The sequence below is a fragment of the Mauremys mutica genome, chromosome 12, assembly GCF_020497125.1.
Source record: "Mauremys mutica isolate MM-2020 ecotype Southern chromosome 12, ASM2049712v1, whole genome shotgun sequence".
NCBI classification, from domain to species: domain Eukaryota; kingdom Metazoa; phylum Chordata; order Testudines; family Geoemydidae; genus Mauremys; species Mauremys mutica.
In genome coordinates, this window is record NC_059083.1 from 28,380,910 (window position 1) to 28,404,393 (window position 23,484).

A 23,484-nucleotide genomic window follows, 5' to 3' on the forward strand; every position below is an offset into this window, starting at 1 on the left:
AGGAATTAGACCAATCGGTCACTATTTTTACAGAGAATTCCAGAAGTGGGTGGACAGAACGCAGAGGAATTGTGATGAATTTCCTAGAGCAACTTTCTATTCTTTGAACTGTAAACCTCACATGACAACAAAAGTATCACCCTTTCAACTGATTTATGGCCGAGAAGAAAGGTTTCCCAAGATTCACCAAATTTAATGTTATGCGTCATTAAGTGCCAGTGTGTTTAGTACAGTTAAGTTAATTTGTGAAGATTCAGTAAAGGAACACAACCCCTTCTCTATTTCTTTATCAAACTACATTTGTTGTGTCCTTATAACCAAGAACATGAAGAGCCTGGCAGTACATTGCAATCAACAGTGGACACTGACAATACATTGCCTGCAAATAATATTTCTAAAAGAAATAAACTAAAAAATGGAGATTGTAGAAGAGATTTCTATCGATGGGAAGAGAGCATTTGAGGTTTGGGATCGTGCTTTATTAACTGGTTTGAGAAAAAGAAAGAAAGGGTCATATCTTGATTACCAATGATATGTAGTTAGAAAGTTAAAAAACACATGAATTAATGCTGACAGAAGTTCAAAGAACATTATATATTCTTGTGTGAGTTAACTTAAATATATTGCTTAATTAATTCCATCATTTTTTAACCTATTAATTTTCAAAGGTGTAGTGCAGGAGGTGGGTGTATGTGCTCTGACTTCCAGAGAAAACCAGTTAAGACAATAAGGGGTGGGGGGAAGAGCAGCTGCACATGTGTGTAGTTGTGATGTTTATGACACATGTACATTGTAACTGAACAACCCAGTCTGACAATTTAATAGTTTATTTTGTTAAGATAAATATTTTGGATTTCTTGAAATTCCACAATTGAAATACAAATGACGTTATTTAGAGACGTTAAACTTCACTATAGATTTGAGGGAAGAATCCAAAAATAAATGTAAAAAATTCCAGTTCTAAAAATGTGTTTAGATGCTTGATTTTGAAATAGTGTTTAAATGTAAATTAAAATATTCTTGTATTTACACCTTGTTACAATAATATTTTCTAAATTAGAATAATCTTTTTTCTTTCATATTTATACTGAGATTTCACAGGGGTAGAAAATTCTGACCTGAGTGAATGACCCCATCCCCCACCATCTGCTACCCCTGGGGCAGGGGACGGGGAAGGTGGGGGCTGGGGGTTCCCAGGTGTCCGGTTTTCGACTGGAACCTCCAGGTGAAAAGGGAAACTGGCAGCGTCTGGTCAGCACAAAACGTCCAGTTGCTGCAGTAACTGGCCCCCACCACTGGGGGCGGGAAGAGCAGCAGGGCTGGGAGGGCCAGTCTGTGCCGCAGGGTCACTATCAGGGACCAAGATTCCCTCCGGCCTGAGCTGGGACCGGGCAGATTATCAGGGGAGCCGCTTTTGTACCCCCAGCGCTGAGACCAGGACAGAAATAAGGGCGGAGCTTCCCGGAGAAGGTGCCAGTGAAAGTGAAGAGATGGGACCTGTCAGTCACATTGTAAAACGAGACCTCGCCCGCCTCATAGTCCAGGAAAATCCCCACCCGGCTGGGCCTGACGCTCACTGGGAAGGGGGTCGGGGTGGAGGTGAGGGCCTTGTATCCCCCATCCCTCAGCCACACAACCCAATATCCATTCCCAGGTGTGGCTGTGACCGTCCCCTTCCTGCTCACAGATTCCCTACAAACCCCCAGGTCCCAGCCTGTCTTGTCTCCCACCTCCACCTCCCAGTAACGCCTCCCGCCCGCGAACCCCTCAGCACCCAGGACAGAGACACAAGAATCAAATCTCTCAGGGTTGTTGGGCAGATCCTGGCGTGTGTCTCCGAGTCTCACACGTTTCCGATCTTCAGACAGGATGAGCCAGGGATTTGCCGTGTCTGGATCCAGAGTCACGTCCACTGGGGAGAGAGTCACAGAGTCAGGGCTGGGGGCAGAGGTTGGTCACTGGGATCAAAGGGAAACTAACCTGTGTCCCCATTAATCGCTGGGGGGGGTTGTTGGCTGAGGGGAGTCAGGGCCCCTCTGCCTGTGAGGAGACAATGGGGGAAAGGGCAGGAGGAGCGGGGGAGGGGTGGGAAGGTGTCAGGGGAGGTGGGGGAGGGGAGGTGATAGTGATGCTGGGAGAGGAAAGGGGAGGGGGTGGTGACAGGAGCAGAGGGGGAGGAGGGAGGGACATGGGGTGGGGCAGGCACAAGGGCTATGGGGTGATAAGGGAAGGGAGTGGCACCAGGAGGACAGGGGTGTGAAGGGAAGGGCAGGTTCTAGGGGGCTGCAGGGGGTGAGGGGAGAGGAGGGGTGGGCTCCTTGGGAAAAGAAGGGGACAGACCCCAGGAGGCTGCGGGGGGCAAGGGATGGGGCAGGCACCAGAGGGCAGAGGGGGTGAAGAGCAGTTTCAAAGGGGCTGCAGGAGGTGAGGGGGGGTGAGCACCAGGGCAGAAGAAGGGGATGGACCCCAGGGGGCACAGGGAAGCAAGGGAAGGGGCAGGCACCAGGAGGCAGAGAGGTGTGAGGGAATGGGGGAGCTCCAATGGGGCAGGGGACATCAAGGGGAAGGAAAGGTGCCAGAGGGTGAGACGATGAGGAGTGGGGTAAGTGGAACCATGGCGGGGAGCGAATGAACAGGCATTGGTGCCAAAGGGGCAGAATGGGGGGTGAGGGAGCAGGTGAGCAGACGGGGGGCAGAGAGGGGTGTGGAGAAGGGCAGGCCCTAGGGGGGCAGAGGCATGTGCAGGGAGATGTGGGCACCAGGGGGGCAGAGGGAGGATGAAGGGAAGGTGGGGCCCAGAGGTTAGGAGAGGGGGAGGGGAGGGGTGGGGCAGTGCTGAGGTGAGGGGAAGGGCTGAGAGCAGGGGTCCCAAAGGGGGGCGAGGGAAGGGACTTGCACCGGGCAGGCAGAGGGGGCAAAGGAAACAGCAGGCACCAGGGAGGCAGATGGGGCCAGGGTAGAGCTGGGACTTGGGGCAGAGGAGGAGCTGGCACCAGGGGACTGGAGGGGTGGTGAGGGGGGCAGGTGTCACGGAGCCAGAGGGGGAGGGGAGGGGCAGGGGTGAGAAATAATGAGAAGGTGGCAAGGGCGATGGTGGCAGAGGGACGAGAGGAGAGCAGGGTCAGTGGGGCAGAAGGTGGTGAGGGAGTGGTCACCAGGAAGGAAGGGGGCAAGGGGAGGGTCAGGTGTTAGGGGGCAGCAGGAGGGTGCGGGGGGAAGGGAAAGGGCAGGTGCCAGGGGATTGAGGGGTTGAGCAGAAGGGCAGGCACAGGGGGGGCAGAGAAGGGGAGGGAGAAGCACCAGGGGGCAGAGAGGGGTGAGAGGCAGGGCAGGTGGGCAGAGGGAGGTGTTAGGGGAGGGGATTGGGGAAAGGCAGGTGCCAGGGGGTCAGAGTGGGGCGAGAGGAGGGGTGGGCACAGGGGGACGAGGGAAGGGGCGGGTGCCAGGGGTCAGAGAGGGTGGGGAGAGGGGCAGGTGCCAGGAGGGCTGAGGGGAGTAAGAAGGGAAAAAGCCAGGACAGCAGAGGAGGGTGAGGGGAGGGGTGGGAGACATGGCACAGAGGAGGGAAAGGGGAGAGGTGGATGCCAGGACATAGCGGGGGTGTGAAGTGATGGGTGGGCTCCAGGGTGCAGAGGATGTTTAGGGGACAGGGGCAGATGCCAGGATGGCAGGGGGAGAAGGGAGGGGCTGTTCCAGTGGGGCAGAGATGGGTGGAGGGCAGGGGCATGTGCCAGGGAGGCAAAGTGGGAGTAGAGGGGCAGGGGCCCAGGGGAGCAGAAAGGGAGTGAGAAGAGCGGGAGGGATGTTGGTGAGGGGTCAGAATAGACGCAGGGTCCAGGGTCCCTCACAGGGCTGAGGGAAGGGTAAGGGAGGGGCGGCAGCCAGAGAAGGGGGAGGGAGAGGCAGGCCCCAGGGAATCTCTGTTGCTTTGGGGCCACGTGTGGTTGGTTTCTCACTCAGAGCAGGTCGGTGCTGTCCCCACACACACTGGGGGTGCAGCTGGGACTCTCCATGCTGGCAGGACCCATGTGCCCCACCTTCCAGCCAGGGAAACCCCACAGCCAGACCCTCTCCTTGCCAGGCCCAGCCCCACCCCAACAGGGGCAGTGGTCTGGATTGGGCTCACTTGGGGGGCGTTACAGTGGAAGATTCGGGGGGTGGTGGGGGGTATAAATGCGCACTAATGGGCTGTTGCTAATGAGGCCAGGGCAGTGGGGAGGGGAGGGGGCATTTCCCCACTTACTGCCCCCTCCATCTGGGAGAAGCTGCACCGGGGACCAGTCCCAGTTCACACCTGCGCAGCGCGTCTGCACTAGGGGTTTGCACCGGTGCAGCTACATCAGTGCAAGGAAACCCCGGCAGACATGGCCTGAAACACTGCTGTGCCAGGGGCCGTAACCCCTCCCATCACTGGGATTATGGATCAATAATTACAGGGTCACTGGAGCAGGGGAGCTGGACTCTGAGCTCCCAGGCGGGGGCCTGACTCACTGGGCTGCAGACATAGGCGGCAGGTTTGCATAATTTTTGGTGGACACCAAAATGGTGGTGCCCCCCCGCTCCCGCCCTGTAAGCCGATATAAAATGAAGCTACAACGCGTCAGTGCCACAAGATTACAAGGGTCAATTAAAAGTGGAAAGTCAGAAGCAGCACTTGCCTACTTCAATATACAGTATTATATTTTGTTGCACCTGTTGTGCAACAAAAGTGAGAATGTTCTTAATATTTTCTCTGAAAACTGTGTGGGTGCCTCAGTTTCCCCTGCAAGATGCCAACTGAAGGTGTTGGGGACAAAGAGATCAGGTGGCCTCCCTGTCTGGAAGAGACACAGAGGCCAGAGGAGGGAGTGTCAGTTTGGAGCTGGCTGGGGAAATGGGGAGAGACCCAGAACTTGGTTCTGGGCTCCCCACCCCCCAAGATGGACCTGACAGAGGGGTTCTGTTTTCTGTACCAACAAGCTCTGTTTAAACTGTGTTCCCGTCATCTAATAAACCTTCTGTTTTACTGTCTGGCTGAGAGTCACATCTGACTGCGGAGTTGGGGTGCAGGGACCTCTGGTTGCCCCAGGACCAGCCTGGGCAGACTCGCTGTGGAAAGTGCATGGTGTGGAAGGGCATGCTGAATGCTCTGAGGTCAGACCCAGGAAGGTGTAAGCTTCTTGCCCTGGAGCCAGTATGCTCCGAGAGAGGAGGCTCCCCCAGAGTCCTGACTGGCTTTGTATGGAGTTGTTCCAAAGCAACACAGTATCCCCTTCCACACCATGCACTTCCCGGAAGTCCGCACAGGCACTGACACTCCCTCCTCCGGCCTCTCTCTCTTTTCCAGGCATTAGGAGGCCACCCGATCTCTCTGTTCTCCAACACCTTCAGTTGGCACCTTGCAGGGGAAACTGATTTGGGAGAAATTAAGTAAAAGCTGCCCAAACAGAGCTTGAGCACTCCTGAATTTTGAGGTGTTCAAATCTGGAAGGCAGGTGCTGGGGGTGGGAGAGGGCTGTGGGCTCCATGGGGGAGCATGGCAGCAACTGTCTGGAGCTGCACGGAGCCAGACACGCTGGTCTGAGTGACACAGTAAGCGGTTTGGGGGTTGGAGAAGAGGTAGGGGGTTCTGGGGGGCAGTCAAGGGACAAGGAGCAGGGGGGGTTGGATGGGGCAGAGGTTCGGAGGGGCAGTCAGGGGACAGGCAGCAATTGGATAGGCATGGGAGTCCAGGAGGTTTATCAGGGGACAGGTAGGAGAGTCCTGGGGGGGGGGAAAGTTGGGTGGGGTCTCAGGAGGGGGCAGTTGGGGACAAGGAGAAGGGAGGCTTAGATAGGGGCAGAGCCCCTGACTGTGAATATTCCTGGGGCTAAAGCCCCAGGAGCCCATATAAGTCGGCGCCCATGGCTGCAGAGTCATTCTCACTCCCACGGTCTGGCCCAGTGCCCATGGCAGTGTTTACACAGGGGGACGTCATCAGACACCTGGAGCTCAGCGGTTCAAGCCTTCATAGCATCACACGGGGGATTGAACCTGGGGCTCCCAGCTGAGGGCCCAGCCACTGGGCTAAAGGCTACAAGGGAAGCGGCAGCACCTTTTTCTCTTAATTGAAACTAGTCAGCAAACCCGACATGGATTCACGAATAGTTTCTGTTGATCCAAAATAAACTATTTGTTGAAATCATTTCACCCAGCTCCACTGCAAACCTGTCTGAGCAACTTAGGAGCCCCAATCCCAGTGACCTGCAATGAGAGACTGTCAACATCCCCAGAAACGCAGTTACAGGCAGGCCAGGCTCAGGACATCAGCGATGAAACACTCCAGAGCTGCTGTTTAATTTGCCCTTTGCAGACAAATGCCCCCTGGGCCCTGATCTCACCCGCACAAATCAGGCTGAAAATGGAGACTTGGCTCCAGCCTGAACTCTCTGCCCAGAGCCATTTGTCCCATGGACGCTGCTAGCGGCACAGACCCTCTGCAGCTGCACCTGGGCATCTCCCAGAGCGGATAACAGTCACAGAGACCATCTCAGAGCCCCAGGAGCTCAGGTGTCTCCATCTAACGACTGGGCCAGCCACCCCCCTCGCTCCCATTAACCAGCCCTGGGACAGACCCACTGGGAACTTTCACACCCAGACTCTGGAGACACTTTGGGTCCTTCTACACAGCCTGCAGCAGCGAGTCTTGGAACAGGGTGGACAGATTCAGTCTTGCGGGGCTCCCTCTTTGGCACTAAAAATAGCCGCATAGATTTTCAGGTTCTGGCTGGAGCTCAGGCTCTGAAGCCCAGGGTGGAGCCAGGTCTGCCCCTCACAGTGCAGGAGGGGACATTGTCTGTGTCCACATCCCCTTCACCCCCTTCCTGGGATGGGGAACAGCAGCCCCAGGGCCCCTCCCTTCACCCCCAGGGCAGGGGAGTGAGAGCCCTCGGCCTCCTGGGCAGTGGGGCCTCCCAGCACAGGTTCTTGGGTGAGCGTGAAAGTCTCCACACAGAGAGCTCTGTACACCCAGCAAAGACACACATGTGCCCGTGGATCAGGATCCCGGATGGTGCTCTCCCCAGGAGTGATGGAAGCTCCCTAAAAGTAGAGGGGTCACCAGTGCTGAAACCGTGGACCCACCCTCTCATGCCGGCCCTTCTTCCCAAGCTCCTGCCTCCACACCACCCGTTCTCCCTGAACCCCCACTCTCACACCGCTCCTTCTCCTCGACCCGAGCCCCCGCCCTCACTCCACCTCTTCCCCCCAACACCCTGACCCCCTGGTCGCTCCTCTCCATCCCTGCCCCCCCCCATTTAACAGCCTGTAAAAAGTGGAAGGGAACAGCCCTCCCATTGGTAAAAGTGATGGGGCCATGGCCCCATTCCCCCATCTTCCAGTGCCCCTTACTCACTCCCCAACCCCAGGAGGAGAGGAGTCTTGGGAAAGTGTCAGTGAGTTCAGTGCTGGGGGTACGAGTGGGGTTTACACCCCAGCTGCTGGAGCTCTGTGTATCGAGGAGACGAAGACATCACAACGTCCGCGTGAGCCCCACACTGTCCTGCCATCGTGGCTCAGCCCTGACACCTGCTGGAACCTCTCCCTGGGGAGGAACCGTCCCTGGGGCCTGTTCAGGCCTTGGCTTCCCTGAGGAGATGGTGGCCAGAGCGCCCCCATCCCTCCCAGCTCTGTGTGGTAGGATACCCCAGAATTCATTGACCCCTGGGCTACTGGTGCTGCTATGTGTATGCATGTCCCCTGGGCTTGCTAACCTCTGCTGGCACTGCCCAGTCTCCCCCAGCATGCACCAGTGCACACAGAGGTCAGGCAGGAGGCTGGGTGTGAATGTAAAACACAGCTCAGCCACAGCTGAGAGACAGGAAAACTGCCGTGTGGGCACAGTTTGTTTTACTTGTGTCCGTGAGTTTCACAGTCTGGTTATAAAAACATCTGCCTCTGCACCGGGGACAGGGCCTGCCTCAGCCCAAAATCCATGGAGACACTGACCAGCTCTTAGCCCTTCAGAGTATTGTAGAAGGAAATTGCAGGTTAAAGGCCTGTATGAGCATGAAAACCCTGCTGTGGGGAGGGGAGATTTGAGCAGTTTAATGCCTATTAAGGTTAGGTGAGATAATGTCTATCAGGCACGACCCAGATACCATATTGGGAAGGTGAAGTGGAGGGGAAATTACTCAGCATTTTTCCAAAGCAAAGGAGCAGAGAGCTCTCAGGGGCTGGTGGGGTTTTGACAGATCTCATTTCAGCGGAGCTTACAGCACAGTTACCTGCATATTGTCGGGCTTTTTCCCAACCTGAAATCAAGCAAATAGAGAGAAATGAGAACTGCCCTGAACACAGACTTGCTGAATAGAAAACAATCTCTAACAAAGTTTATGATAAGAGAAAATATATTTCTGTATGATAACTATCTATTAGCAAAACCACAAATTTATTTACCTGCATTTAGTAGGGCTCTTCTCCACTCTGAAACCAAACACAGACAGAGAGATGAGACCTCCCCTGAACACAGACACTCCGAATACGATACAATTTTGTAGCAAGGTTTATACTAGAAATAAAAGGCAACTTACTGAGTTCACCCTGCAGTTTCTCTAAAAGTAAAGCAAAGAGAAACGAGTAAACATGTGATAAAAGATAAAGGAGGCTATTCAACAAGATCCCATACCACATAAACCCAACTGACTCTCAGTTCATAGTGCGAGCTCTGAATACCTGCCCTGGGGGTGGGGGGTGTCTTCGGAACTTGTAAAGTTTGAGATTCCCCCTCCCTTACCCATTGCAATGAACAAAGGGACTCACCTCTCTCTGCTCGATGCGCCGCTGCAAGTGAGTAACAGGAGAGATGTGTTACAAGGTAGAAGATTTATCTGAAAGTATTGCAAGCTCATAGGAGTCATTTTTCTACTGGTAGAAAGTAGAACACACATAGGGTATGGCTACACTTGCGAGTTGCAACGCTGGTGGAGGCTTTCCAGTGCTGCAATTAATAACCGTCCACACCTGCAGGGCACATCCAGCGCTGCAACTCCCTGGCTGCAGCGCTGGCCGTACACCTGGCTCAGCATGGGGAATAAAGATTGCAGCACTGGTGCTGCAGCGCTGGTCATCAAGTGTGGCCACACACCAGCACTGTTATTGGCCTCCAGGGTATAAGGATGTATCCCAGAATGCCCGTTCAGACACTCTGCTCATCAGCTCAGACTCTACTGCCCTGGCGTCAGGGGATCCGCCCTTTAAATGCCCCGGGAATTTTAAAAATCCCCTTCCTGTTTGCTCAGCCAGGTGTGGAGTGCAATCAGTGAATCTTTCCAGGTGACCATGCCTCCACGCGGCAAACAAGCCCCAGCATGGAGCAATGGCGAGCTGATGGACCTCATCAGTGTTTGTGGGGAGGAATCTGTGCAGGCACAGCTGCGCTCTAGCCGTAAGAATTATGATACCTTTGCCCAGGTATCAAGAGACATGCTGGAAAGGGGCCATGACCGGGATGCACTGCAGTGCAGGGTTAAAGTAAAGGAGCTGCGGAGTGCCTATTGCAAAGCGTGCGAGGGAAACCGCCGCTCTGGCGCTGCCCCCACGACCTGCTGTTTTTACAAGGAGCTGGATGCGATTTATGGGGGTGACCCCTCTGTAAATCCGAGGACCACGATGGACAGTTCAGAGCCGGTAGAGGAGAGGGAGGTGGAGGGGTAGATCCAAACAGACAGTGAGGCTACTGTGATGGGGGGAGACACCCCGGAGTCTCAGGAGGCATGCAGTCAGGAGCTCTTCTCAAGCCAGGAGGAAGCTAGCCAGTCGCAGCACCTGGAACTTGGTTCAGAAGAATCACAGGAGCAGGTCCCAGGTAAGCAGCTTTTATTGCAATGCAAATGTTTTGGGAGAGGAGGGGGTGGTATGCCTGCATGCTTGCATGCCTAGACGTGGAATATCCCATTGATGTGGTCTATCACGTCGCGGTAATCTGCCTCTGTAATCTCCTCAAAAGTTTCAGCAAGAGCATAGGCAATGCGCTTGAGCAAGTTTAAAGGGAGAGCCAGTGTGGTCCCTGTCCCAGTCAGGCTAACGCGTCCGCGCCACTGTTCCAGGAGGGGTGGGGGAACCATTGCTGCACACAGGCAAGCTGCATAGGGGCCAGGGCGGAATCCGCATTGTTGTAGGAGACCCTCCCTTGCTTCCCAGGAAACCCGCAGCAGGGAGATATCTTCAAGTATTAACTCCTGTGTGAAATGGAGGGAGGCACAGTGTTTCATTGCAGGTCCCAACAGCAGTTTTCTGCCTTCCCCAAAGCCCACAAACAGCAGTGCACCCATGAACCAAGAAGCCCCCTGCCCAGGCAAACCATGTCTCCCAGGTTTTATTAACTTTTACTCTACTGCCTTACCCTCACTTACCATTTCTGCGAGGCTGTGAATTCTCTAGGTGTGTTTGAAATGTCTGAGGAATGCTACAGTGTGAGACTGGAAAGTAACTCACTGAGATTATACACAGTGCATGCTCTCTTACAATGTATCATTTGCTGTATTTTTATAGTGTCCTTGACTAGTCCTGGACCGGCCTTATCAGAGACTGAAAAAAAACTTCAAAACCTAAGGAGGAAGCCTAAGAAAAGCAAGGAAGATTTGGTGAATGCAGTTCTGAATCAGTGTGCAAGAGACAATAAAACTACGCAGGAATGGAGAGGCAAAATTCAGCACTGGAGGGAAACACAAAGCAGGAGAAAGGAGTTGTCGCTGAAGAAAACCACGAGGCAGCTTATAAACCTCATGGCGCGCCAAACAGACTGTATGCAGTCACTGGTAGCAATGCAGGCAAAGCACTACCGTGCCAACCGCTCCCCCTCCCAAACCTCTTTCCCTTGTGCACCAATGTCAGCTCTAAACCCCGTTCCCCAGCATCCAGGTTCTTACCTACAGCACCACCAGCTGCCCCTGACACCTGTACGGTCACCTATGAGCCCAGAGAACTACGAACCTTACCCTCTGCACTCAACCCCCATCACCATGCAGCATTATAATCCTGAAGTGCACAGCACTCCTGGCAGTACATATACAAACCTATGAATGTACAGTCCAACAACCAACCCCCCTGCCCTTTTCCTTTTTTTTTAAATAAATGATTTCTTTGATTATGAAACGGTTTTTATTATTGCATAAAGTGAAAGACAACGAACCCCAAGGAAAACACAGGCACTTAAAAGCACTGTAACCAGTGCAGTTCACTCCTGGTCAAGGCAAAAACCATTACGGTTGGCTTTCAGCCTCAAATTCCTCCCTCAAGGCATCCCTAATCCTTTTAGCACTGTTGTGGGCATCTCTAGTAGCCCTACTCTCTGGCTGTGCAAATTCAGCCTCCAGGACTTGTACCTCATTGGTCCATGCCTGGCTGAATGTTTCACCCTTCCCTTCACAAATATTATGGAGGGTGCAGCACGCGGATATAACCGCAGGGATGCTGCTGTCCCCCAAGTCTAGCTTCCCATAAAGCGCTCGCCAGCGCCCCTTTAAACGCCCGAAAGCACACTCCACAGTCATTCGGCACCGGCTCAGCCTGTAGTTGAAACGGTCCTTGCTCCTGCCCAGCTTCCCTGTATAGGGTTTCATGATCCAAGGCATTAACGGGTAAGCGGGGTGCCCAAGGATCACAATGGGCATTTCAACGTCCCCTACTGTGATCTTCCGGTCTGGGAAAAATGTCCCGTCCTGCAGCTTCCTGAACAGGCCACTGTTCCGAAAGATGCGTGCATCATGCACCTTTCCAGGCCAGCCTGTGTAAATGTCAATGAAACGCCCACGGTGATCCACAAGCGCCTGGAGAACCATAGAGAAATACCCCTTCCGATTAACGTACTCGGTGGCTAGGTGGGGTGGTGCCAGAATAGGAATATGCGTCTCATCTATTGCCCCTCCACAGTTAGGGAAACCCATTTCTGCAAATCCATCTACAATGTCCTGCACGTTCCCCACAGTCACGGTTCTCCTTAGCAGGATGCGATTAATGGCCCTGCAAACTTGCATCAAAACGATTCCCACGGTCGACTTTCCCACTCCAAACTGGTTCCCAACCGACCGGTAGCTGTCTGGAGTTGCCAGCTTCCAGATTGCAATAGCCACCCGCTTTTCCACCGTCAGGGCAGCTCTCAATCTCGTGTCCTTGCGCCGCAGGGTGGGGGCGAGCTCAGCACAGAGTCCCATGAAAGTGGCTTTTCTCATACGAAAGTTCTGCAGCCACTGCTCGTCATCCCAGACTTCCATGACTATGTGATCCCACCACTCAGTGCTTGTTTCCCGAGCCCAAAAGTGGCGTTCCACAGTGCTGAGCATGTCCGTTACTGCCACAAGCAATTTCATGTCACACGCGTCAGGCAAATCCTGATCATCGTCGGACTCCTCACTGTCACTTTGGAGCTGAAGGAATAGCTCAACTGCCAAACGTGATGTGCTGGCGACAGTCATCAGCAAAGTCCTCAGCAGCTCAGGCTCCATTTCACACAGAAAGCGTGCTGCACTCACAATGGCAAGAAACGTGGACGGGAAAACTGTGACTGCTGGGAAGTGAAGCGATGCACCACGAGGCATTGGCACAGGAAACGGAAAGACCCACACACTTCCTTACCCTTCCCACAATACTCAGCGCCAAAATCGGACGAGGTGCTCTGTGGGATAGCTGCCCACAATACACCTCTCAGTACAGCGCTGCAAATGCTGCAAATGTGGCCACACTGCAGTGCTGGTAGCTGTCAGTGTGGCCACACTCCAGTGCTGGCCTTGCACAGCTGGACGACCAGCGCTGCAAACTACCAGCGCTGCAACTCGCAAGTGTAGCCATACCCATAGAGGCGCTCTGCCTAACTATTCTCATTGCGAGCATTATACTGTGGACACAAGGCCTAGTGCAGTTAAAACACAAGTAAATGGCTGTCTCCTTTCCCCTCTTGCTGAGTGAAGGGAGGCCCCACACTCAACTCGGTGGCGTTTCTGTCGGTCTGAAATGGGAGAACTTTTGAAAACCACGTCCCATCAGCTCCAGCGTTTCAGGGCATGTTCTAGGCTTCAATGGGCAGAAAACTCCTGATTTTGGTGAAAACTGGAGAACTGTAAAAGCCGGATTTCCACTAAAATCACCGTTTGATCCCTCAAGATACAGGATGAGGCAGTGACCTCAGGGTTAGGGTTTAAGCTGTGGGTGAGGTTAGAGTTAGGGTCAGCAGGCCCCTCATTACACTCCAGTCATCCCCTCCCCAGCTACGCTTCTTGCCCCAGTGTCAGCCACACACCCAGCTGGTCTCCTCACCCCTGGAGTCCAGCCAGGCCATTCTCATCCCTGCTCTGGTCTGAACGCTATTGATCTGGGTAACAATCAGAAAAGCCTGATTTTAGTGGAAATTAATTTTTCCAGTTTTCTGCTTTTCACCAAGCTCGATAAGGTTATGGCCAGAGTGGGGAGAAGAGGGACCCAGTTGAAGGGGAATGGAGATGGGGAGGAGCCCAGCTGGGATTACTACTGGGCCTATGTAATCAACAAAATGTGCTACCCTCTTGTTAAAGATTTGCCACATAATTATGCTCCGTGACCTAAACTCTCAGGGTGAGATTTTGTGCTCAGAACCTGCAGCCCAGGAGCATGTGAGGGCTCAGGCAACTTTAAGCTCTGCCCTGTATCCTCCTGATCTTGGGTGCTCTGGATGCCAGATCAACCCCTGCAGCAATGCAGGGCTTGTCTGCATGGGAAAGTTACACAGGTACAAGGTAAAGTGGCAATTTAAAACGCTTTTGTTACACCGGTGTATAGCTCCATGGCAACACACACATTCCGTAAGAAGAGTGAGTTTTTCTGGCTTTGTTTATGTAATATCAGAAACTGCTCCTGGCAGGCAGGGGAGCAGAGCAAACTCACAGAGGCAAGACATCAGGAGCTGTTGCTCTCCTGCCCTCCCCTTACACAGCCCAGGCAGGGAAAGTGACCTGGGATGCAGGGAACCTTGACATCGCTCCTCCATCGTGCCCCCCCAGCCCCTAGGGGTGTGCAGAGGAGCAGTGTTCAAGGGTGGGAGGGAGCAGCAATGCCAGATGCTCCGTGCATTCAGGTCACTTCTCCCACATGGGCACAGGAAGGGGGTGCAGGGGTTCGGGACACAGGACAGGGGCAGGGGTTAGGAGCGCAGGAGATGGGGAGTGAAGGGATTAAGGGTACGGGGGGCAGGGGTTGGGGAGAAGGCGGCACAGTGCAGGGGTTGGAGTGAAGGGGGAGCCCGTGGGGGCCAGGATCACTGAGGGCACCCACAGGGAACAGGGAAATAGGGGGGAGCACTGTGCCCACAGGGGCCAGGGGCACCAAAATACAAGTCTACCCAGGGTGCCATTTTCCTTAAGGCCCAGCCCTTGCACTGTGGTCCCACCCTGATACACCCCTCTTGTCCCAGTCCCATCTCACATATGTTCCCTACAATAGAGCTTGTGAGGGTGTAAGGGCAGCCTGCAACTGTTTTATGCCCTTGCTGCAGTGGAGGAATCTGCCCCCAGCTGGATCCAGGTTTTCAGGAGCCCTGTTACGCTGCTCTGGTCCTTTTACTGAACATGATGCAGTTGAGAGGGGGGTGAAAATCTCACCCTCCATATATTAAAACGTGTCCAGCCTTTCTGGGTATAAAGGTGACACTGATCAAGTAACCCGAGTGTAAGCAGTGCTCCAGCCCAGGGAGATCTGCCTGAGTCTGCAGGCAGCGCTGTTTGCTGCTCACACTCAGCACAGTGGGGTTGGGATGCTGACACTAAAGCCTGATAGATGACAATTTAATTGTCACCATTTCCAATTATCTCAGTGCTGATCATTTTAACAGAAACATCCAACTTCTGTGTGTTTCTCCCTCACAGCTGGATGAGGACAGGTACTGGGGAGGGCGGCAGTGGAGCAAGGGCAGAGGGCAATGGGGCAATGGCAAATATTGGGGCAGAGGGCAGTGGGGCAGCTACCTGTCATCAAAGGCTGCCGGGGTGAGGAACAGTGAATTCAGGCCCCTCCTTCCTCCATCCAAATACAGTGTGAGCTCTGCCTGCTAAAACGGGGAGGGGAGAGAGGAGATACATTCTCCCTCCCTTCCCCCAAGTACAAAATGCCTCCTGGTCCTGGATACCAGAACACGAACACGAACACACACACACACACACACACACACCAGGGTCACTGAGGGTGAAATCTTGCCCCTTCCCTTTTTACATGGCTGTTGAAGGGGGGGGGGGGAGCCCATGTGAGGGATTCTGTTAAATACTGGACAAGTCTCACAGTCCTCAGCAATGACTCTGGCCCAGCCGGGCTACGGTGACTCAGGCCTGGGCTCAGGGTGCCGTGTCTGTAACTTCCAAGGGGTTTTAGGACAATTGGCCCCTTCCCGTTCAGAGCCCGTCTGTGTCAGCGCGAGCAGCCCTGAGCTCACTGCTTAGGCTCTGGTGACAATACGGAGACATTCCCCATCACCCCTTCAAACACCAGCACGTTATTTCTAATTGTTCCATCCCACGGGTGTTTTGCACTTTCTCCAGAACATGCATTTACTCTCCCTCTCCCCTCCCTCCCTATTGGAATCGTCTCTGTGCAAATACCTTCCCCCCCAACACCTGCTGAAGGGAGCAGCTCTGCGAGGGGTGAAAGTAACACAGAAGACTTACTGGTATGGGGCCCCGGCTCCAGGCCCCTGGAAGGGGCAGGGCCTCGGGGGGAAGGGGCGGGGCTGGGGGCTCAGCCTTTCCCAGCCATCCCATACGCGCTCCCTGGCCCACACCACACAGGGCTCCGGTGGTGATTTAAAAGGGCCCGGGGCTCTGGCCACAGTACTGGTGGCAGCAGCTGGGAGCCCCAGCCCCCGGGGCAGCTGCCCCTTTTACCCCTCCTCTCTCCTGTCGGCCGCCCTGCCAGTAGGGTCCAGCAGGACCGCCAATGGGGGGGGGACAAAAGGGGCAGTGATGTTAAAGCGCTGCCGCGACAGCACTTTAATGTTGGCTGCATATGGGCCGGTACCAGTGGCCACTTCTTCCCGGTCCGCCGTACTGGCCCGTACCAACCCACTTTCACCCATGGAGTCTTCTGATTTCTCACCCATCACCGCTCCCCATTGCGCTGTAGTGTCCCTGCTGCAGGCCCTGCAGCCCACACAGCTCCGTATCCACAGCCTGAGCCATCATTGCCGATGGGCCCTCCAGGCACAGCTGGGTCCCCAGGGGCGAGGGAGGGAATCCCCAGCTGTGACAATCTTTACACTGAGTCCCAGCCTCCCTTTGGCTTCATTCCAAATGTCTCCCCTGCTCGGCAATCTCTAGTTTACTGATCGGACACATTTTTGGGAAACATTCTCATATAACCCTTAACCCACCCCATTGGCCCCAGACACTGAACTTTCTTGCTCTCCAGTTCAGATCGCAGCGTCTCTAGGGGGAGAAAAGGGGGAGAGGTGAGATTCTCCTGTCATATTTCTGGGAATAACCCTCACATCAGGTAATGTAACTAGCCCAGACACTGACCTTTCTCGCTCTCCAGATCAGATCGCAGCGTCTCTAGGGGGAGAAAAGGGGGAGAGGTGAGATTCTCCTGTCATATTTCTGGGAATAACCCTCACATCAAGTAATGTAACTAGCCCAGACACTGACCTTTCTCACTCTCCAGATCAGATCGCAGCGTCTCTAGGGGGAGAAAAGGGGGAGAGGTGAGATTCTCCTGTCATATTTCTGGGAATAACCCTCACATCAGGTAATGTAACTAGCCCAGACACTGACCTTTCTCGCTTTCCAGATCAGATCGCAGCGTCTCTAGGGGGAGAAAAGGGGGAGAGGTGAGATTCTCCTGTCATATTTCTGGGAATAACCCTCACATCAGGTAATGTAACTAGCCCAGACACTGACCTTTCTCGCTCTCCAGTTCAGATCGCAGCGTCTCTAGGGGGAGAAAAGGGGGAGAGTTGTTTACTTGTTTACTGACATCTAGTTTGATGACATCCTCCTCATCTGGACCCATGGGAAGGAGGTCCTTGAGGAATTCCACCAGGATTTCAACAATTTCCACCCCACCATCGACCTCAGCCTGGACCAGTCCACACAAGAGATCCACTTCCTAGACACTACAGTGCAAATAAGCGATGGGTCACATAAACACCACCCTATACCGGAAGCCTACTGACCTCTATTCTTACCTACATGCCTCCAGCTTCCATCCAGACCACATCACACGATCCATTGTCTACAGCCAAGCTCTAAAATACAACAACATTTGCTCCAATCCCTCAGACAGAGACAAACACCTACAGGATCTCTATCAAGCATTCTTAAAACTACAATACCCACCTGCTGAAGTGAAGAAACAGGTTGACAGAGCCAGAAGGGTACCCAGAAGTCACCTATTACAGGACAGGCCCAACAAAGAAAGTAACAGAACGCCACTAGCTGTCACCTTCAGTCCCCAACTAAAACCTCTCCAGCACATCATAAAGGATCTACAACCTATCCTGAAAGACAATCCCTCACTCTCACAGATCTTGGGAGACAGATCAGTCCTCGCTTACAGACAGCCCCCCAACCTGAAGCAAATACTCACCAGCAACCACATACCACACAACAAAAACACTGACCCAGGAACCAAACCCTGCAACAAACCCCAGTGCCAACTCTGTCCACATATCTATTCAAGGGGCACCATCATAGGACCTAACCACGTCAACTATACCATCTGGGGCTCATTCACCTGCACATCTACCAAATGTAATATATGCCATCATGTGCCAGCAATGCCCCTCTGCCATGTACATTGGCCAACCAGTTTTGCACCCACCTTATAGTAGCTCCATCTAGGTTGCATTTTCCTAGTTTGTTTATGAGTCAAGATATACCACGTCTACCACTTCCCCCCTATCCACAAAGCTTGTTACCCTGTCAAAGAAAGCTATCAAGTTGATTTGACACAATTTGTTCTTGACAAATTCATGCTGACTGTTTCTTATCACTTTATTATCTTCTAGAGGTTTGCAAATTGATTGCTTAATCATTTGCTCCATTATCTTTCCAGGTACAGAAGTTAGGCTGACTGGTCTGTAATTCCCTGGGTTGTCCTTATTTCACTTTTTATAGGCCTTGTTTACACTGGCAAGCTACTGTGCAGTAAAGCAGCTTTCTGCATTGTAACTCCCGAGGTGTACACACTGCCAAGCCACTGCGTGTGCAGAAACTCCTTAGTTGCAGCGTTGCAAAAAAAATACCTCGACGAGAGTCATAAGCCATAAAGTGCGGAGGCTTCAGCACTGTAAACACATCACATCACAGAAAGCAATCAATTGTCCTCTGGAAGTGTCCCATAATCCCTCTGCCCCCCACAGAAACCCCAACCCGTCCAACCCCCCCCCCCCCACTCCCTGTCCCCTGATCACCCCCTCCCGGGACTCCTGCCCCTAACTGCACCTTGGGACCCCACCCCCTATTTAAGCCTCCTTTCTCCTTGTCCCCAACTGCCCCTTCCTGAGACCCCCCCCCCAACTTCCCCCCTAGGACCCCACCCACTACCTGTCCCCTGACAAACCCCTGGGACTCTCATGCCTATCCAACCACTGCCTGTCCCCTGACTGCCCCCCCGAACCTCCGCCCCATCCAACCCCCTCACTCCCTGTCCCTTGACTGCCCCCCCAGAACCCTCTACCCCTTCTCCAACCCCCAGCCCCCTTACCGTGCCACTCAGACCAGCGTGTCTGGCTCCGCGCAGCTGCAGACACGCTGCTGCATACATGCTGCTGTGCTCCCCCGTGAAGCCACAACTCCCCCTCCCCCCACCCCAAGCACCTGCCTTCCAGATTTGAACACCTCAAAATTCAGGAGTGCTCAAGCTCAGTTTGGACAGCTGTTACTTCATTTCTCCCAAATCAAATATACTGATCCACTGTAACTTGCTGTAGAAAAAGTAGGATAAAATTGAGCAAGAAATGCTTCCCAGTGGTTATTAGGACTGGAATTGCTTATCTGGTCTAAACGCTATTTGCATACAGCACTATATGTGCCTTGCCAGTGTGGACGGGGAGTAAGTTACAGTGCTGTAAAGCCACCACCAGCGCTGTAACTCTCAAGTGTAGCCAAGGCCTTAGTGTAGATAAGGTAACTGCTAACCTTTCCATCTGCACAGCCACTGCTCTGCCCATCCACAGCTCCTACTCACCTGCCCGGCTTTGCAGTCTGGTTTTCCTGTGAGCAGCCAAGTTACGTATGTCGGCGCTCCAAGCCGAGCAACCTGAGCCTCACAAGGTGTTTCAAACTGAGCCAGGCTGATCCCCAGGGAACAGTTCAGAATCACATTTGATTGGGATTCCTGAGTGAGATCTGAATGGGTGAAACCACTTGACACTTCTTGGTTCAAACATGATCATAATTTATTCAGCTTCCTCTTCACCCTCAGCCCAGCTTCCATTGCCTGAAACTCCTCCAAACATAGAATCAAAGCCCCTTAATCCCTTAATCCCTGTATCTTTACTTTTGGTTTTTTTATCTCTCTCTCTCTCTCTCTCTCTCACCAAATTCCCCCCTTTTGTTACTTCACCTTTCGCTCTGTGTTGCCTCCAGAAGCAGTAACTGGCCAGGCCAATGAGAACAGCCAGGAGAGACAGGATCACACCCAGAGCCACCATCCAGGGATTGACCCTCGGGAAAAACAGCTCTGCAAGAGAAAGCGCCATTGACTTGGGAGCAAACACGCACAGAATGAAGGCAGGACACAGTGACAGTGATGATGCTGTGACTAGTTAAGAGTCTCACAGGGTAATACACAGGGAGATGTGGCTGCCTTGTGCTTTATTATTAAGCCAATCAAAACCCAAGCTTTAGCCTGGTTACTGAACATGGTTAATTAATGGGAGGGGGGTGTTGAGGGTAGGGAGGAGGTAGGGTGCAGCTCCATTATGCTACACCATCCCCCACTGGTGTAAGTTCAGGCACTCCCTAGGCTGCTCTAAGTGATCCCAAGGCTGAAGCCAGTGCAGACTGGCTCTCAGAATCAGAGAGTTGTGAGGAGCCTCCTGACACCCCTGTGCTCACTGGGGGTCAGCCACGTGAAAGAATCGGGCTCAAAATATGTTAATGCAGGATTTTAATAAAAACAAAACTGAGCCTGGAGATTCAGAGTAAAAATTCCCCCAGTGTCCTCTTCCCTGGGCCTTGGAGCAATGGCTGTCTAGAGGGTTCTTGCTAAGTGATTAGTGCAGTGTATTGAAAACCATGTAAAAATTACAAGCTGACACTTGAAATCCTGAGGGGATTCCTGGTCCTGCTTGCAGGCTAAGGGGCTCTGTAGGGAGCGTACATCTGGGTCCTCTGCAGTCAGTCTGCAAAGAGCCAGCCTAGAGCAGGGTGGGTTTGGCTCTGCCTCTCTGCCTTAGGGAGCAGCCTGCTTTGTCTCTCTCTGTATTTGGCTGTTGCATGTTAGAGTTCTGGATTCTTAGAAATAAAGCAGTGTGACATGGCAGCCTTTCAGGAACAGTATTTATGTTTTGTTTCTAACTCTCCATGTGTGCTGTGAACAGTCAGGTAATACTGGGCATATCATAGACTAACCAGCAGTGCAGCACTATGAGACCTCAGACAAGTAGTGCTTTACAAATACAATGATCTTACTATTATAGTGATGAAATATTCATTCGATAGTAACCAAGTTATTTGGTAGATAATAACATATAAAATCACAACCTTTTTTTCTAAAAATTAAGGTGCTCTTAGGTAAGATTCTGTTTCTGCATATTTGGGGCCTGAACTTTTATTGCTGGTATTTTCAGATGTAATCTACGTAGCAACGCTCAGGCCATATTCAGGGCTCTCTTGTGCTAGTCAAGAAACATGACTTTATTACCCAGATTTTCATAAATATTTAGCACCCAAAACTCTCATTGAGAACAAAGGAGAATTCTCTCCCCCACCCCCACAGAGAACTGTGATGTTCACGGCGTGCGCACACACACACACACAAAGTGAGATACAAGCATAAATACTCCTGCTGGAAGGCTGCAGTGTATCATGACTTTTTTTCTTAGAATCCAGAATCTAAATACACAAGAACCCCAGAACAGAGAGGGAGGCGTCTCCCTAAGGCAGCAGGCACAACTCACCCACCTTGCTCTACGGTGGCTCGTCTATAGGCACAGTTAGTGCGCGGCAGGCTGGGGTGTAAATCCACTGTGCACTGGCCTGCTGTGCTCTAACTGGCTGTGTGCACCCTGCTGCACTGCACTAAAAGTTCCCTGCTGCACTTTGATCTGTTCCCGTTTTAAAGTGGGGTAGATCAAAGCACAGCATGGAATTTTTAGTGCATGTAGCAGGGCCCAGCCCAGGCCTGCACAACATATGGCCCGCGGGCTGCATGTGGCCCGCTTGGGCTCACTGTGCGGCCCGCGGGGTCAGTAGCCAAGTGTTGGGGGGGGACGACAACAAGCCAATGGCTGCCTGGCCGGCTGGCTGCCTGGTGGGCGGGATGGTGAAGAGGCCAGTGGCAGGCTGGGGAGTGAGGACAAGCCAGCGGCAGGGGGCAGGGGCAGCAGCAGAAGATAAGAGGCCAGCGGTGGGCAGGCAAGTGAGTTGGCGGCAGGGGAGGGGGGCTGAGGAGGCGAGTGGGCAGGCAGTGGCAGGGGGGCCGGTGAGCCGGCAGCGGGGGAGAGGGAGGGGGGCTGAGGAGGCGAGCGGTGAGTTGGTGGCTGACCTGTTCCACTGATCTTGTCTCTCATAAAAACTGGTCCTTTTTGCTGTTTTTCTCTGGGCTGCGGGCTGTCCCAATGCTGCAGAGAGGGTGTTCCCAAAGGAAGGTGCTGGCTTCTAACCCCGAGGCTGTCAGTGTGTCTGCTCATCTCTAGTCTGCCCACTTGACAAGTGTGATTGTCCTTGGTCTGGCTCCCAGCCCCTCTCCAAGGGGTGCAGCTATCTGGAGGTGCTGCCTTCCACGCCTTCCTTAGTCACACCTCGTTCATTCAAGAGGGCAACTGATTACAGAGTTGGGGGAAAATCTTATTCTACTTCTGGCAAAAAGACATTTTTCTTTTACCTTAATTACACTACCTTAGGGGCCCCCTATAACATATTACCAAGGTTCAATACAAAGTCATATAAAAGTTATACAAAAATGCATAATGCAGAGATTTATCTGCAACTGCATTGACTGACTGCTTTGTGCAGTAATATAGTCACCCCTGGGTCTTTGAATGAGGCTTTATACTGGGGGAGGGGGCGAGTGGCAAGTCAGAGGCGAGCAGGTGGGCAAGCAACAGGTGGGCAAAGAGGCGAGCAGTGAGCCAGCAGAGGTTCTAGGGGCGGGCATGGGGGTTTCTGGCAGGGGAAGGAGGAGGTGAAAGTAGGTGAGTGCTGGGTGGGGGACTGACTAGGAGGGATGCAGCAAGCCAGCGGGGGAGTTAGGGGGAGAAGAGGGGTGTGATGGTGGGGCCAAGCGGGGGTAGGGTTGGGTTGTGTTTCCAGGGGGCTGGGCGGTGCTGGGGTGTGTATGTGTTTCAGCAGCATTGGGGTGGGGTTCGGTGAGGCTGGGGGGTTTCAACCCTCAGTTGTTTTCTTTGGAGTAATATGGCCCTCACAGTTTTATGAGTTGTGCAGACCTGGTGCAGTCCAAGCTCAGACATCTATACCACAATTTAACAGGCCCCTAGCCTGAGGCCCTTAGTCTGAGCCAGCTGGCCTGGGTCACCAGCGGGTTTTGAATTGCAGTGTAGTCATAGCCAAAGAGAACTGAGGTTGTTCAGGACTTTCCAAGACGTGCTCAGCACATTGAAGGTTCAGGCCAATAAATAGGAGACACAATGATAAATACTCTCTGCCCACATCTGCAGCATCTTAATCTATCCATGTGTGGCTGGGACGGGCACTGACCTGCTATGGAAATCTCTGACTCTCTCTCCTGGTTGAGTCGCGGGTTCCTGACACAGCAGGACACTTTCTGGTTGGACTCTTCAGTTATAACAGTGGCAATCTCTGTTTGAAACAGGCCATTGGCCTCTGGGGATATTTTTTCAGAGGCTGACGGTAAGAGCTGCCCCTGGAGGTCTCTCCACTGAGCTTCGGGCTGTGGGTACCATCCAGCTGATCGACACACCACCCGGATCCCTCCATCCTGATGTCCCTCCACAGAGATGGCAGGAGCAGAGCCCAAACCTACAGACGAAATAAATGAACTTGTGACAATCCTACAGTGCTCAGTAATGAACCAAACATTTTATTACACAGTTATCAAAAGACATTTCCTATTAAACTGAGAATTGAATGTGAGTCCACAAGTGCAGCTGGTCCGTTAATCTGATCAGATTCCAATTTGATAGAATTAATCTTAATGTCAGGGCTGTTCTATGCACAAACTTGCTCCAGTTTTGTTAAAGTGGTTTTTTTTTAAAACCAGTGCAAACCCCTGTGTGACATTCTTATATCAAGAAGGAATCGACTCAAGCTTTTAATTAATATAAGCCATTTCCAAACTATTTAAGAGTGTCCATATAGGGTTTTGCAC

At 52.8% G+C, this 23,484-nt stretch overlaps 1 protein-coding gene across 4 annotated transcripts in view; it reads right to left on the minus strand.

Annotated features, from left to right (window-relative positions):
• Nucleotides 1-1,263: 1,263 nt before the first annotated feature.
• The window catches only part of LOC123346099 (butyrophilin subfamily 1 member A1-like), a 38,410-nt gene continuing 16,189 nt past the window's right edge, over nt 1,264-23,484 (minus strand). The window contains exons 4-9 of one of the 4 annotated variants that reach the window (XM_044983318.1): nt 22,854-23,135; nt 19,537-19,653; nt 8,550-8,570; nt 8,416-8,442; nt 8,244-8,270; nt 1,264-1,912 (exon numbers count right to left, since the gene is read on the minus strand). In XM_044983318.1, coding sequence (XP_044839253.1) covers nt 1,353-1,912; nt 8,244-8,270; nt 8,416-8,442; nt 8,550-8,570; nt 19,537-19,653; nt 22,854-23,135 — 1,034 coding nt within the window. In that variant the 3' untranslated portion in view covers nt 1,264-1,352. Of the gene's footprint in view, nt 1,913-8,243; nt 8,271-8,415; nt 8,443-8,549; nt 8,571-16,868; nt 16,902-19,536; nt 19,654-22,853; nt 23,136-23,484 lie in introns of all 4 variants that reach the window. The other 3 variants (XM_044983317.1, XM_044983320.1, XM_044983319.1) reach the window with 3 other exon arrangements.